The sequence below is a fragment of the Siphateles boraxobius genome, unplaced genomic scaffold (assembly GCF_051911475.1).
Source record: "Siphateles boraxobius isolate OS27281-9 unplaced genomic scaffold, OSU_SipBor_1 66, whole genome shotgun sequence".
In the NCBI taxonomy this organism is placed as follows: domain Eukaryota; kingdom Metazoa; phylum Chordata; class Actinopteri; order Cypriniformes; family Leuciscidae; genus Siphateles; species Siphateles boraxobius.
This window is the reverse complement of record NW_027509193.1, coordinates 31024362-31040427: the sequence shown is the minus strand read 5'-3', so window position 1 is coordinate 31040427 and position 16066 is coordinate 31024362. Positions and strand designations below refer to the sequence as shown.

General features: G+C 37.2%; 1 protein-coding gene across 1 annotated transcript; it reads left to right on the top strand.

Annotated features, from left to right (window-relative positions):
- The first annotated feature begins 510 nt into the window (after nt 1-510).
- stxbp2 (syntaxin binding protein 2) lies at nt 511-15916 on the top strand. Its single transcript, XM_077213543.1, has 19 exons — nt 511-620; nt 1559-1608; nt 1683-1764; nt 2006-2082; nt 2219-2294; nt 2409-2512; nt 3294-3448; nt 3527-3611; nt 7459-7589; nt 7696-7803; nt 7879-7936; nt 9194-9259; nt 9359-9439; nt 11965-12106; nt 12200-12306; nt 13713-13811; nt 13889-13977; nt 14713-14873; nt 15140-15916. The coding sequence occupies exons 1-19, from the start codon at nt 584-586 to the stop codon at nt 15211-15213; spliced, it is 1782 nt and encodes a 593-aa protein (XP_077069658.1). The 5' UTR covers nt 511-583; the 3' UTR covers nt 15214-15916.
- Nucleotides 15917-16066: the final 150 nt, after the last annotated feature.

Below are 16066 nucleotides of genomic sequence, written 5' to 3'. Positions count from 1 at the left end.
ATTCATAATATAGGGGGCAGGACGCTTTAGATTTTAGAGAGCATTTGATTGTACAGAACATCTGATGAGAAGTGTAGAGTGATGTCATCAATATCGTTGATCCATATTGATGGAAGTGAGAGACTAGTTTTGAACGCTTATCTTCTAAGTGCAAATTTTGTCATTGTTTTGGAGCACACTAGTTTATAGATAACAGTAAGGTTAACATATTCATACTAAAAGTTAAAAAAAAAAAACCCAAAACTTAAATTTTGATTTCATGAGGACTTTAAAAGTAACTATTCCCAACATTGTCTGTGTTTATGCAACTAGCCCCAGTATAAAACGAGATGGAGCCTAGTTTATGTTAATGTTGCCTATTTTATGTGTCTCTAGTTTATGTTAATGTTTCTGTTGCTTTTAGTTTTTAATTTGTTTAGAAGAAACCATAGTTTCTATAAATATTGGTCAAGTCATCGGAACAAGAAGACGTCTTCGAGGACTTTTATTTTGAATTTTATCTTCCGGCTGTTCTCGTCCATCAGGGCGTGGAAGAGTCTGCCTTCACAGCCCTGCTGGAGTCTGTCAACAGGGAAGTGTCAAGATGGCCCCGAGTGGACTAAAAGCGCTCGCAAACGAGAGTAAGTTTGATTTATTCTCACAATACGGCCTTTAAAACGTCTACTGACATTATAATTAAGTTCTTAAATATTCATATATTGCCCTGTCACCTGTTGATCATAGCAACAGGTGAGCGTACAGTGAGCGCTCAATACGTCATAATGGACCAAACTTCCGTATGAAGCTGCTCAAGTTTTTGCAGAAACTTAAACTTTCGTTTAGTACAAATTCAAAAAAGTTTAACGACTTTACCCAACACGTTTACTTCTTAGAAATGGCATTCATGTTAATGGAGGGGATAATAGACTTGTTTGTACTGCACGATTTAAAAAGTGTTGGCTATTGTGGTCTTGTGATCAACATCACCCCGGACATTATAAAAACACACAGCAGGAAATGTCAATTTTTCATTTAACTCTTGAGAAAATGCACAAGACCCTACACTGTATTAATATATTACTATTGCATTTCACAAGAGTTATGTTTTATTTACATTTATCATAAGCCTCTTACGTCATGTTTCCTTCTTGACAAATGTGTCAAAATAGCGCTATATTTGGATAAGAACCAATTCTGCATTTTTTGCAGGCTCCTGTATGAAAAAATAAATACATTTCTGAATGTATTTATATATTTACTCAGGTACACAATGTAAACTTGTATTAACCAGGCAGGTAATTTAAGAACCAAATCTTAAAGGGATAGTTTTTAATAACTCACCCTCACGTCGATCGTTCCAAACCCGTAAGATCTTTGTTCATCTTTGGAACACAAATTAAGGACCGTCAGTTATTTATTTCTTATTTCTGGTGGTCCAGAAAGACATTTAACCTGCTTCAACAAATGAAAATTTATTATCATAATACGGATTGTAAATGCCTGATTTTCCATATATCTGTCCTGTATTAAACCCTATACATGATGGTCTCTAACCTGACTACATTGTATTTGTGCCTAGAAATCCTCAGCGGCGTCATCAAGAGTGTGAAGAAAGATGGAGAATGGAAGGTAATAATATTAGTACAGTAGACTGAAGTTATGTAGTTGTTAATCTAAAAATGATCTTTGTTGTGTTTACTCAGGTTCTCATCGTGGATCACATCAGTATGCGGATTCTGTCCTCTTGCTGTAAGATGTCTGACATCATGGCGGAGGGCGTTACAAGTGAGTATATTTAAAAAAAAAAATTATTCTTTTCTTTCACAAATCCGTTCACTGTTTCACTATGAAACACACTCCATTTTAAAGTCACCAGTGTCAGACACTAAAGTGTGAATGATGATTTTTATTAGCATGTTTTTATAGCATAATGTGTCTGTTACACTTCACTGGTTATCCTATGAACCACTAGGTGCAATCTTGACCCAAGAACACCAGATGTGAGCTGCACTGTTTTTCTTCACAGTTGTAGAGGACATTAACAAGCGGAGGGAGCCGATCCCGAGTCTGGAGGCCATTTACCTAATCTCCCCTGTGCCGAAGGTGAGCCATCTTTACTAGCACACATCGTGCAGTGGAAGTGGTAATATGTTGCCTTGTGTTGTTAACTTCTCTTAACATTTTTGTTAACACTCATGGTCTTAAGCATGTTGAAATGATCTCATATTTCTTCTTCCAGTCAATTCAATCTCTAATCGGTGATTTTCAAAGAGACAGCCTTACATACAAAGCAGCACACATCTTCTTTACAGACAGTAAGGCTATTCATTTCACTAATAACTTTTGCTTCAGTCTGTATACAGTCTATTATGGTTGCCTACTCTTGTGTGATCTGGAATTGTGTATTAATTATATTGTAAATTGTACAGCTTGTCCTGATGGGCTTTTTTCTGAGATCGGGAAGTCGAAGGTTGCCAAGGTCATCAAAACCCTGAAGGAAATCAATGTGGCTTTCATACCGTACGAATCTCAGGTGCGTGTCAGAATAACAAGCACATGCATTACCATACAAGAAATGATTCTAATATGCTGATTTGCATTTTCTTGTTATTATCAGTGTTGAAAACTGCTTAATAGAATTTGTGGAAATGTGATGCAATTTTTCCAGAATTCTTTGATTAATAGACATTTGAAAAGAATGGCATTTATTTGAAATACAAATTTTGTAACATTATCAATGTCTTAACTGTCACTTTTGATCATCTTAAATGTACACTATGTAAATTTGCTCAAAATTAAGTCGATACATAATCAATCCTTCTTCCAAAGCGTGTTTTTGTCTTACCCTGATTCACTATGGTTGGCCTATTATAGGCGTTTATATTTTAGACCTGACGGGATGGTTTTTGCGGGAAATTGCGTTAATCCGTTGTGCTGAAGCACAACCAAAACAATGTTTGGTAACACTTTAATTGAAGGTGATGTAGTTACACGTTACAACTATAGTAATAACAGTAAATTATGCATACATTACATATTACAAGTAACTAACCCTAAACCCAACCTTAACTGTAACTCTATAGTAAGTACATGTAGTTAATACTTATTTGAGTAAGTACAGTGCAACTACGTCACCTTAAAATAAAGTGTTTTTCCGCAGAATGCATGCAGTTTTGTTTTCGAACCGCTAGAGGGCCAAACGTTACGTGATGTATCTTTTATGCATCCTCGCTAAATAAATATATTATTTTCTTGTTTTAAAAAAGAAGTCAAATTCTTACTGAGCCCAAACTTTTGAATGTTTTTTGTTGCAGGTGTTTTCTCTGGACAACCCTAGTTCCTTCCACACTTTGTACAGCCCAACTCAGACGAATCTAGACGACAGGACCAGGATGATGGAGGCCATGGCCGAGCAGATCGCCACACTCTGTGACACACTGAAGGAATACCCAGCCATCCGCTACCGCCAGTACGTGTCGAGACTTTGTTTCCTGGTGTAACATGATTTGTTTGAAGTGTAAGTGTAAACCAACTATGCTTCTCTAAGGGGCCCAAAGGAGAATTTCGCCCTGGCTGAGATGGTGATGGACCGTCTGAATGCTCATAAAGCAGACAATCCCAGTATGGGAGAGGTGAGATGTTGGCATATATATATATATATATATATATATATATATATATATATATATATATATATATATATTGTAAACGCCTTCTAATATGTTGTAACACAAATACTTTCTTCCGTTTCTTCAATTCAAAGTGACACTTCTTGATTGTTGTATAATTTCGTACTCTGCTTTCTGGACTATTTTCTCTTCTCTCTGTTTTTTTTTCCTGTTCTCAAATGCCAGCTGGTATTTTCTCGAGGTTCAGGTGGGTGTCAATGCAAGTCTTCCTTTTGCTATCTCCTTGTGTTTTGTTACATCTGTGTTTTTTTTTTTTTTACTTCTAACCCCTCATCTGTTTTCTCTCTGATCCATGAAATTTCACATTATTATTAAATTCAATTCCAGCGCTTGTTCCAAAGCAGCTTTACAGACAATAGAATAATAAAGTACAGAAAAGGTGAATAAAAATTGTCCCTTAAGTTAAAATCCTCCAGTGAACAAGCCAAAGGTGAACTCCCTAGGATGTTGTTTAAATAGATGAGGAAGCAACCGAGACTCGGCTGGGAAAGCCCTCCTTCCCCTGGCTGACAACACCAGAGATTGCGTTAACTGAAACATTTCCAATTTGTTACTGAACAGACTTTTTTAGGTATTGCAACATACTCCCCCGGTTTCACAGACAAGGCTGAAGATCCCAGACTAAAATGCATGTTTGAGATTGCCATTGTTTTGCCTTAAGATGGACACCAGTTATGTTTTTTTTCTAAGGCATGTTTATTAAATAATATGTTGTAATTATAATATAGTAATATTATAATAATAATATTATGATTTCTGAGGCATGTATATTACTTGCATATCCTAATTGAACTAAGGCCTAATCCTGGCTTAATCTAAGCTTTGTTTGTGAAACCAGGCCTGTGTTTTAAATTGCAATTTAACAATTTAAACGTATCGCCCAACCTTTTTTGACATAAAAACGCTGTTGATAAGTATACAAATAAATAATAATAATAATTCATTACATTTATATAGCGCTTTTTTACTGGGTTCTCAAAGCGCTTCCACATATGGAAAGGGGAATCTCCTCAATGATTAACACATTTCTAGTAAAAATTTGTTAACATATTTTTAATGAAATACAACAAAATGTGTTTCATGGTGGATACCTTTATTTTGGAGCCTGATTATACACTACTATTCAAAAGTTTGTGGTCAGTATTCTTTTTTTAAAAATATTTTTAAAGAAAGATATTGATAGTTTTATTCATCAAGGATTTATTCAATTAATCAAAAGAGACAGTAAAGACATTTATAATGAATGTTATATACGACTTCTGTTTCTAATAAATGCTGTTGTTTTGAACTTTTGAATAATCAAAGAATCCTTAAATCTATCATGGTTTCCACAGAAATAATGAGCAGCTCAACTGTTTTCAACATTGACTATAATAATAAATGTTTCTTGAGCATCAAATCATCATTTTAGAATGATTTCTGAAGGATCATGTGACACTGAACTGGAGGTTTTTAGTTTTGACATCACAGGAATAAATTACCTTTTAGAATGTATTTAAATAGAAAACAGTTATTTTACATTGTAATAATATTTCACAATATCACTGTTGATCAAATAATGCAGCCTGGGTGAGCATTAGAGACTCCTTTCAAAAACGTTAAAAATTGATATTTAGAAGTATTTGTGAAAGAAATTGATGGCTCTATATATATATTAAAAGTGACAGACAAGCAAGTATTAAAGGCACAATATGTAAGATTTTTGGATCAAAATATCCAAAAACCACTAGAACAATGTTATATATTTTGCTAATTTGTGTACTTACATTATCCCGAATGTTTCTAACACCAAAGACGCTTTAATATATTATGTGTTTTATTATACTAATCACTAACTAATCATTGTTATACAGCTCAACACAGTTTGTCTTAAATTTAGTCTTAGTTTAAGGCGAGACACGGCAGGCAAAAACATCGTTTTTTTTTTTTACTGGTCAATTTTGAGATTTTGGGATATTTGTCTTCAATAACATGTCTTCTTTCAGACTTGTGGTGAAAAAAAGTCCGAAATACACATTTAGCTCTTTATTTTACTACACTTTGTCTGTTTGCGACTGTAGATTTCTCATAAATTCATCAAAATTTGCCGTTATAAATCATCCCTCTGCTCCGCGATCGCGATCTGCACCCTGTCATCGCACACACGTTAGAAAGCTCTCTATCTCCTGATCAAGACTGCCAAATATGGTCATTTCCTTTTTATCAGCAACCAATCGTGAAACTAAAAGGGGGGATTTAACTCTAAATGCCCAATCTTATTGGCTGGTGCTAAATCTTTAAAGGGTAACTAAACCCCTGGTCACCCACTGGCATTATTTGAAAAATGCTGGAAAAGTGGGCAGAGCCCAGCGGAGATAGAGGCGACGAACCGAGGGCGGGGCTGAGGGGGGGTTGGGTGCACCTGAGACCCGCAGTGACAGCTGCTGTCAAATTAGCTAAAATGGAGTGACGCAAGTAGCTTTGCAACAGAGCGGTCATTTGAAGTCGAGAACTTTTCTCCCCCACCTTCCCCTGAAGTGGAGGAGGGTGAATTGTCTGTGTGGAGTGTGGACACCAGCTCCAAATGCGGTCTTGACTCCCGCATAGCAATCGGCATCCGATTATTCTTATATTCAGTCATTTTGAGGTAATTTTTCCAGGATTATTATTACTATTACGTTCATTATATTTTGCTGCTGTGTGAAAAAAATAATCAGCAAGTCGCGCCGGCGCGTTTGTCGACACCAGAGGATTAACTTTAGCCTAATAAGAAGGAACATAAATTGTGATTAAAAATATATGCTCAGTCACATCATGACGCCGCTGCGGTGGTGGAGTTCATGCAAGAATAGCAGCGTTTGGCAGCGCGAGCTGTGTGGAGAAGCCCATTTCCACCTCCATTGCGTTGGAGAAGCAATCCCACGTAAAATGCAGGTTGCACACTGGAGCGATAGGCGAGATTAACTACCTAGGCTACACGAAATAATCTAAATAACTATATAAATGCTATGCTAACTAGATGCTAATATATACAGTATCTATCCTGATCGTTTTCAATACTTGTAATTCCAACTCCTGACTCGCTACAGTAGTTTTGACGGAACCAGATGCTTTTATACCAGGGGCTGCCAAGAATTTTGAACCTGGCCTTATTCAATACTCAGATTTCGTTTTTTAAAATATATGCAAATTAGCGCATATTTAATTAGATAATGCCTAATTTGCATATTTAAACATTAAATAACAGAAAACTTGTAATACATTTTTTTCTCATCTTAATGTAGGTAATCAACTGGGAAAGTTTCATGGTGATATCTGATCTGAAAAAATTGTCCCATTCACCTGTAGTGTCTCGCCTTAAATCTCATTTTCTTGATATACTGCGAGTACCATGTTTTACCATACCAAATATCGATCTAGCTCTCTGCAGTGTGTAATACGTGTTTCATATTGTAGTAGCCACATAATAGCGAACACACAGCGAACACACATACATTTTATTCAAATGTATCTAAACTGTTACCCCACATATATGACCTGAAGAAGTGAAAGAGGTCGTCTACGGCATAATAAGAGCTCCACTGCTCTCTAGCCGAAATCACAGCGTCATCAAGCTACTCTTTTGCTTTGAATAGGCGACCTCTAGCGACAAAACATTACATAGTGTGCCTTTAAGCAGATGTCTGAGTAAGTATGACATTGGAACCTGTCTAATATACTGATACACAACCCTGGTTTGCATGTTCTTTAAACGCTCACTGTAAGGAACTGTAATTGCAGTTTAACAGCCTTTGCGTTGTTTGACTGACAGGGCACAGATAAAGCTCGCTCCCAGCTGCTTATAGTGGACCGTGGATATGATCCCATCTCCCCAATCCTGCATGAGCTCACCTTTCAGGCCATGGCTTACGATCTCCTGGACATCGAGCAAGACATTTACAAGTGTGTGATTGACTACCGGTTCCCATTATAACTTTTGAGCAGTTAATCTGACCAGCGATGTGTGAAATGATTACCGTTAGTCTGAACTGTGGCATGTTGCTGGCAGGTATCAGACGGCTGGGATCGGCGAGGCTCGAGAGAAGGAAGTGTTGCTGGACGAGGACGATGAGTTGTGGGTGCAGCTTCGGCACATGCACATAGCAGACGTCACCAAGTAAGAGCAGATCAACCATTACGGTTCCTGCTAGTCTGATGGGCTTCTGCGCTCACACCTGCTGCTTTGTTTCAGGAAAGTGACGGAGCTGCTGCGCACCTTCTGTGAGAGCAAGAGGATGAACACAGACAAGGTAAACACACATTCTTTGTCCACCAGTGATGACGCCACACCGCAAGTTCAGATGTATTTGCTCTGACAATTAAAACTAAACTTCTTATGATGGTTTATGGTTTAAAGTAATACAATATGGCAACACTTAACACAATAAGGTTCTGTTGGTTAACATTAGTAAATGCATTGTGAATAACACAATAACTAACACTTATTACAGATCTTGGTTAAAGGTGCAATAGGTGATTCTCTACAGAAATATTTTTTGTTATGCAGGTTGAAAGTCTCATAATTTCCTGAAAGCAATCACTATGTTAAGCAACCTAACTCTCTGTGGTGTTTTTAATATGCTTTTAGACAAACCATATGCAAATTCAAAAGTCAACACCATTGCTGACTGAGTATTTTCTCCTTAAAACTGCTGTGAACCCGTTTTTATGCCGCCCCTGTTTCCTACCATCACAAACACGTAACCAATCCCAAACTTTTCTCCACTGACTTTCTATGATGTTGACAGCGTTTCTAAGGATGCAGATTTTTAAAGACAGCTGTCAGACTCTGAGATTGTGAACAGAAACATGGTTTGTGTAACATTAGCAATACATTATTAGCCGTTTGATAACGTAGTCAAGCAAAAAGCTAATCATATCAATTACTGTTATGTGTCCGACATTGTAGAGAGCGATGCATAAAACACATCATCATTCTGATACATCGGCTTGAGTACCAGCCTGTATAATTTGCTCTTCCTCTTCTTCTGAATCAGTTTCTGGTTCAAACATGTATGGCTGAATTAAACAAGTGTTTCCACTTGCTATTGTGCAGCGTTTACTACAGTAAAGTTGAGCGAGTGGATCAGGTAATCTGAGCTGGTGTGAGTGAGTGAGTGAGGCATGGATGAATTTGCATATTCATGAGACTGCGTATACTAAATGAAGCAAGGGTGTAGAGTTACATTCAAGCTATTTTAAGTCATGAAGGAATTCTTTTTATGGGAAAAAACTTTTAAATATGTCATTTTGGTAATCAAAGATGAGTCTTAAGGGATACAATTATTGACTAAAGGCGGACTTTAATATTTGAGGTACACGACAAGTGCGCATTCAATACAATTAATTGCACTTCTTTTTCACGAGGGTGGTTAACAAACAACATTTTCTAAATATCAAGATTTTTTGATATCTTGATGAAAAAGAACAAACAAATTGACTTTTTAACAAATGCTCTCTTTTGTACCTGATTCATGCTAAAGTGTCATTGATACGTCTTCCCTCAGGCCAACATCAAAGATCTGTCTCAGATGCTGAAGAAAATGCCTCAGTACCAGAAAGAACTAAGCCTGGTACGACTTCTCTCTCACATAACACAACTTCCTTTTCCCCCCTGACGCCTGTATATAGTCACGATGACTTTAACAACTTGTTGTTTGTGATGTTGACAGTACTCCACTCATCTGAACCTCGCTGATGCCTGCATGAAGAAGTTCAAGAACACATTAGACAAGCTCTGTATGGTGGAGCAGGTCAGTGCCGTCTGCTTTTGACCAGATTCACTGTATTTAGCAGTATCATTTCATTTTATGAGTTTAAAGGTGCATTGTGTAATATTTCTGAGGATCTATTGACAGAAATGCAATATAAGATTCATAACTATGTTTTCATTGGTGTATAAAGGTGTATATTTTTATTACCTTAGAATGAGACATTTATATCTCCATAACCGCGGGCACCCCCTTCTATGGAGTTCGACATATTGTGTCGTCATGTTTCTAGCGTAGCCGACAGCGAACAAACAGCACGCGTTTCATCACTACTTTGAAAAAGTGGTGTATAAAGATCTTACTTAATGAACCGTTATATTTGTCTTATCTTAGAATGAGCAGTTTCTATCTACATACACCGCGGGTCCCCTTACATTGAAATGTTTCTACAGAAGCCCTAAACGGACAAACGCGTTTCGTTACTATGTTGCTCTTTGTGCAAGGAAGCAAGCTTAGTTCAGCGAATAAAACACTGACACAATGATGAACAAGTAACAATAATATTCGCAATAACATAGTTTTACTGAATAATTAATTAAACCTAATTTCTTAATTTATCCTTGTAAAGAAACCTCATTGCTGAACTGGCTACTCTCTGCTGTCTCAGACATGACTTAAGCCCCTTTCACACAGCGCGTTGATCCCGGGAAATTGCCGGGAAATTGCCAGAACGCCTTCTGTGTGAACGCAAACACGAACCGGGATTGATCCCGGGATCGATGCCGGGTTGGGGGCCTAGTAACATTGTCGGGATCAGTCCCGGAACGCGCGCTGTATGAACAGAAGCCGTAATCAATGCCGTGTCATAATGGTGACGCTGAAGTGAAGTGAAAGCAGGCTAGTGAAACTGTACGTAATGCGCTAGTTTATGATCGAATCAGAGGAAAAAATGCACAAGCGTGGCTTCTCCAGAGAGAAATCGCAGCTCATAAGCAAACTATAGACGCTGCTGAGACATTACATGTCACATCGATGTCACGTGTCTTTACGGGATTTTTACGGGTTGTGTGTGGACAACCACTATTGCTCTGATTCCGGAAAATCACTGGCAGTGTGAATGAACCAAAATCACACGAACCCAGGTCAAATCCCGGGTCACTTTATCTGTGTATTTTCTGGAATCTCTGTGTGAAAGGGGCTTTATTTTCCTGTCGGCCACCGTAACTTTTGTTGGTTGCAATTCGTAACCTCACCACTAGATGCCGCTAAAACTCACACACTGCACCTTTAATATCTAATGTTAGTGAAATGTTTTGTGTAGTATATTTTGCGAGGCTACATTTAACCATATGTTCTGATGAAATGCTCAGTTTATACTGTTTATGGATTGATTTCAGAGGGTCTGTTTCTATCTTTTACTACTATTTCTAAGCTTCTTATTGTCAATTTAAGCAACAGCTTGTGCGATGAACTTTCATCTGTTGCAATAAAATAATGTACAGGAAGCTATTGCTTAATCTTCGAAAGTACAGACAACATCGCTGGACATTGTACAGCCATCTCCCCGTTTTATGTATAGCAGATGGACGATTTTTCCTAAGTGCATCATTCTGTGTGTGGAGGTATTATAAGCAGCTGGTTAATGTCTGGACATGACTGCAGCTGATGCGGTTCTTTATGTGCCGTGTTTATATCACTTGGTGGCCTGCTAATGGATAATCTCAACTTCCTCCTGTTTTGATGGACTCACAACTCATATTTTGATATTTTAGCTAAATTTTGTATATAAATAAATAAAGCACAAACATACAAATGTCACACAATTGGTAGTGTGGATATGTTTTACGCGGCAGTAAAATATTAAATGCATAATCTCGCTTCCTTGTTTTCTTTAAATTAGCATCGTGAACATCTCATTCTGCTGATTTATTACTAAAAGGCATTGGAAATAGTTAGTGTCTCTCATTCATTTGTATGATTTTTATGATTCAAAGATCTTTAAATGAGTTTAACAAACAAACGGGGCCATCAAAACATTTTCAGGATTTTTGTCTCTCATTGGTCAGTCTTCCCCCCTCAATCACTTTAAATGCTGCTTCCATTATTTTCATAAGTAATGCAACAAACTGTAAACATACACTACTACTCGATTTTTTGAAGAAGAAACTGATCATTTTATTAAGCCAGGAAAGGATGTGTGTCATTGATCAAAAGTGACAGTAAAAACGCATACAATGTTACAAAATGTTTCTAATTCAAATAAATGTTCCTTTGAAAAAGCAGCACAACTGTTTCCAACATTAATAATAATAGGAAATGTTTCTTTAGCACCAAATCAGATCATATTAGAATGATTTCTGAATGATCAAGTGACACTGAAGACTGGAGTAAGGATGCTGAAAGTTCAGCTTTGATCACAGGAATAAATTACATTTTAAAATATACTAAAAAAATGCTTATTTTAAATTGCAAAAATATTTCAAAATTATCATTCAATGTTTGTAAAAAATGTATTTACATTTCAGGCTTTCCTATTCTCAGAAGTGGTTTATTGTTTCCCTCCTCAGGACTTGGCCATGGGTTCAGATGCTGAGGGGGAACCGCTCAAAGATGCTATGAAGAGTATCGTCCCTGTTCTGCTCAACACCGAGATCGAACCCTACGACAAAATCCGCATCATACTGCTTTACATTTTCCATAAAAAAAAGGGTATGAACACTCGCATTTGGGTATAACTTTATTGAAAGCTGACAGGTTAAGCTCTGAATGAATTAAGCAGAAGTGACTCATCCTTACACACAGGCATTGGTGAAGAGAACCTCACAAAACTCATTCAGCATGCAAACGTGCAGAAGGATCGTGACATCATCACCAACCTGCAGGTCCTGGGCTGCCCCATCATCGCTGGGGTAAGATGAGACGCTCTATGTCTGAAAGCAGGCCCATGTGCAATCTGTTGTGCAGAATTTATTGGGAAATCTGCAGAAGGGATTTTTACTATGATAAAATGTTTAAAACCGAGTCAGACACTGAGATAAATCATCACACTGTAGAAATGGCTGTTAAGAGGCAACCACCTTGTTAGATTTGTTTACTTTTAAATGTGCATGTGCATTAACTGGACCAGCCTGAAAAAGTAAGATTTAGGATACCATTGCTTCTTTGAAATGTTATTGTAACTATTTGAAACACAAAAAAATCGTGATTCTCATCCTTACTGAATAAAAGTATAAGTTTCTTAACAAAAGTATTAGAGGACACGATTCTCCCATGATTCCGAACAGACAAGTAAACAATAATAATTAATAAATATAATAAATAACATGTCATTTACTAGAAGTTCTCAAGTCAGGTCAAAAGTCAAGTCAAAGTTTATTTCTATAGCACAGCAAAGTTGCACCAAAGTTCTGTACAATAAAACATTGAGCATATAAAAAGAAACCATACAGCATACAAAATATAAACACATTAAACAAAATACAAAAAAAAAACTTTAATCTCATCAAAAGTCAAAAGTTCTGACAGAATGTTAATTGCTTCAGTCTATTTTAAAAATGTTTAATTAACTTTAATTTACTATTTTTAAAAAAAAATCTTTTTGAATGAGTGATTCAATTACTCACTCGTAAACACTTGTTTCATGACTGGGCAAATCAGAATTTTTGAAAGAATCTCTTTGATTGAATGATTCAATGACAAATACATTTTTAACAGTCACTTGTCGCCACCTACTGGTGTAACGATGGAATTTATACAATTGTTATTTGAAACTGCTCTCTCTGTCTCAGCTGCAGCGCAAACGCAAATTTGAATTTTCCGATGTGGTTTTGTCAAAGGTTTAATAGACACAGGTGAATCATTGAGAAATAAGAATCACTTGGATTTTTGAATCAAGATTCGCCATCTTACACCGATTAATCGTGCAACTCTAAAAAAAACTTTAATAAATTACTGAAAATTGCTTCACGGTTTCCATAAAACTATTAAGCAGCACAACTGCATTCAACATTAATAACAATAAAAAATGTTTCTTGAGCATCAAATCATCATATTAAAATGATTTCTAAAGGATCATGTGACACTGAAGACTGGAGTAATGATGCTGAAAATACAGCTTTCATCACAGAAATAAATTACATTTCAAAATATTCAAATAGAATTACATGTTTGTAAAATGATGATGTTTCAATAATTAAAATTTCAGTTTTTCCTTATTCAGGAACATAGGAGCTGTACTGATTTTCTTCATAGGAAACAGCTGCTGAAGATCAGTATGATAACACATTACCAAATTGTTCTCTGTCTTGTCATTTAGGGCACTAATTCTGGTAAGAATCTGCCCGACAGGAAAGAACGCACAGAATCCACGTATCAGCTCTCCCGGTGGACGCCCATCCTGAAAGATGTGATGGAGGTCAGGAAAACGCTGTGTCCGTAAGAGTTTTATATAGCAATGTAATGATTCTTATTTAAATTCCGCTTGCTCTGCAGAACATCATTGATGACAAGTGTGACAGGAAGCTGTGGCCGTTCCTGTCTGATCCCGCCCCCATCACCACCACCACATCAACTACAGTCAGGTACCAGCACTTCTCACAGCCAATAGATGACGGTTTCAGCCATTAAGGGAGCGCTCTTTTTCTCGCTTTATGTATATAATCTATTTGCAATTTAAATGAAAGTTTTATCTTTCATGCTGCTAAGAGGATCAACGGCCACGTAAACTGCAGAGTTTCAGGAGAGACAACCGCATTTAAATGCAGAGTGAATCCGCTGAAATGTCCCTGATATTATATGACAGGAAAGGCTCATATTTGCCTAAATGTTCTTTTAATGTATAGAGACCTCTAAGTGTCTGTAGAGCCATATGGTGGGATTTGAAAAAACTGCATAATTATGCACATTTGTTCCTGTATGGGCAGACTGTTCATGTGTTGAAGGCAAAAACTTTGTATTGTTCATTCATGCTATGTTGCCCTGCGTGTGTTTTTTATAGAATTAAATTAGTGCTGCCATAAATTAGCTTTGCTGGTTAAACGACATGGATATGGAATCAATAATTTTTTTAAGCAATCAATCAATCAATCAATCAATCAATCAATCAATCATTTAAACGAGGAATCGTAACAGGCCTATCTTGTAACGAATTTCACTTCAGTTCTACTTTCTGAGTATGAGACAATACAACATAATGCAAGCACTGTACAATGTTTTGCCACTAACTCAACTCCTTCATGCTGATATCGCGAGACATCTTTCACCTCGACGTCAAATATCGTCCTGTGGTCTGACATTACTCTTGAACCCTACTCCAGCAGCGCACGGTTTGGACACTGGCACAAGAACAAGTCTGCCACAGAGTACCGCAGCGGCCCTCGCCTCATCATCTATGTGATTGGCGGCGTGACCCATTCTGAGATGCGCTGTGCTTATGAAGTGACCCGGGCCACCGAGGGCAAGTGGGAGGTTCTGATTGGTAAGAGGAGATGACTTCTGCATATGACAGAGGTCTTCAACCTTCCCTCTGGAGACCCACTGTCCTGCAAACTTTATATCCATCCTGAATGTCACACCTGTGTGATTGTCACGTGATCCGGAAGAGTCTGATTCGCTGGTTCGAGTTTGTTTGATGAGGGTTGGAGCTAAACTCTCTGGGACAGTGGGTCTTCAAGAGCAGGGTTGAAGATAGCATTAATTTTCTTCAGAGTTGTTTAAAATGTCAAATATGGGTTTCTTCTGCAGGATCATCTCACATTGTTACTCCAACCAGCTTTCTGAATGACCTGAAGGATTTGGACAAGCCTGTAGCCGTTTAGCAGTACATCCCTGAAGAGATTCATCCCTCTGAACTCCTGTGAAACCTGATACTCTGAAGTTTGGATTCTCTCAAATGACCAGTGGAAAGACCTTTAGATCTAGCTTGCTGATTGTTTGCTTTTAAAAGTAGTCATTTTAATTACCCAAGCTAAACTGTTGGTATGTGTATATATATTCACGCTGTTGATGACTGATGCTTAATTTAAAAGAAAAATTATATATATATATGAGACGATGATATTATGTGAAATTGGTTGAGAACCTGTTGCCAGAGGTTTAAAAATGTGCAGATGTATGGATTAAATCTTGCCTTACACCCTTCGAATATCAGTCGTATCAAGTTCTGATGTGATTTGAAGACTTCTTTGGACCAAATGATCACACTGGATTCTGAGACATGTTGTACAACCTGCCTTTACTTACTGTCTTACTGCTACTGTAAAGCTGCACAATGTGAAAAAAAAAGGAATTTGCCAGATAAGCCTGCTTATGGTACAGTTGTCCATTTCTGATTTCCATTGTGTGGTGAAGGCATGAAATGTTTTATCTCAGTTTAGGTGTCTTTTTGTTTTTCATGCTCTGAACTTGTGCACTTTTTTCTTTTACTGTTACGTTATCACATATTGGTGGATGTGGTTCACTGGCTCTTTGTGTCTGTTGTCTATTTGTTAACAATTCTAAATAAATTTTGCTTATACCTCATTCCAGAAAGAGATGCTTGAGCAGTGTTGGGGGTAACGCATTACAAGTAATTCAAGTAGATTACTTTTTTCAACTAACCAGTGATGGATTACTTTTAAATTTACAACAAAATATTGCAGTTACTTTTTCAAAAAAGTAACGCAAGCTACT

Excerpts from the sequence above, each read along its gene's own strand:
- stxbp2 (XM_077213543.1), top strand. The coding sequence starts at position 584 with ATGGCCCCGAGTGGACTAAAAGCGCTCGCAAACGAGA. Across the intron at positions 1,765-2,005 it reads CATGGCGGAGGGCGTTACAA|TTGTAGAGGACATTAACAAG; the intron begins GTGAGTATATTT and ends TTTTCTTCACAG. Across the intron at positions 14,874-15,139 it reads CAAGTGGGAGGTTCTGATTG|GATCATCTCACATTGTTACT; the intron begins GTAAGAGGAGAT and ends TTTCTTCTGCAG.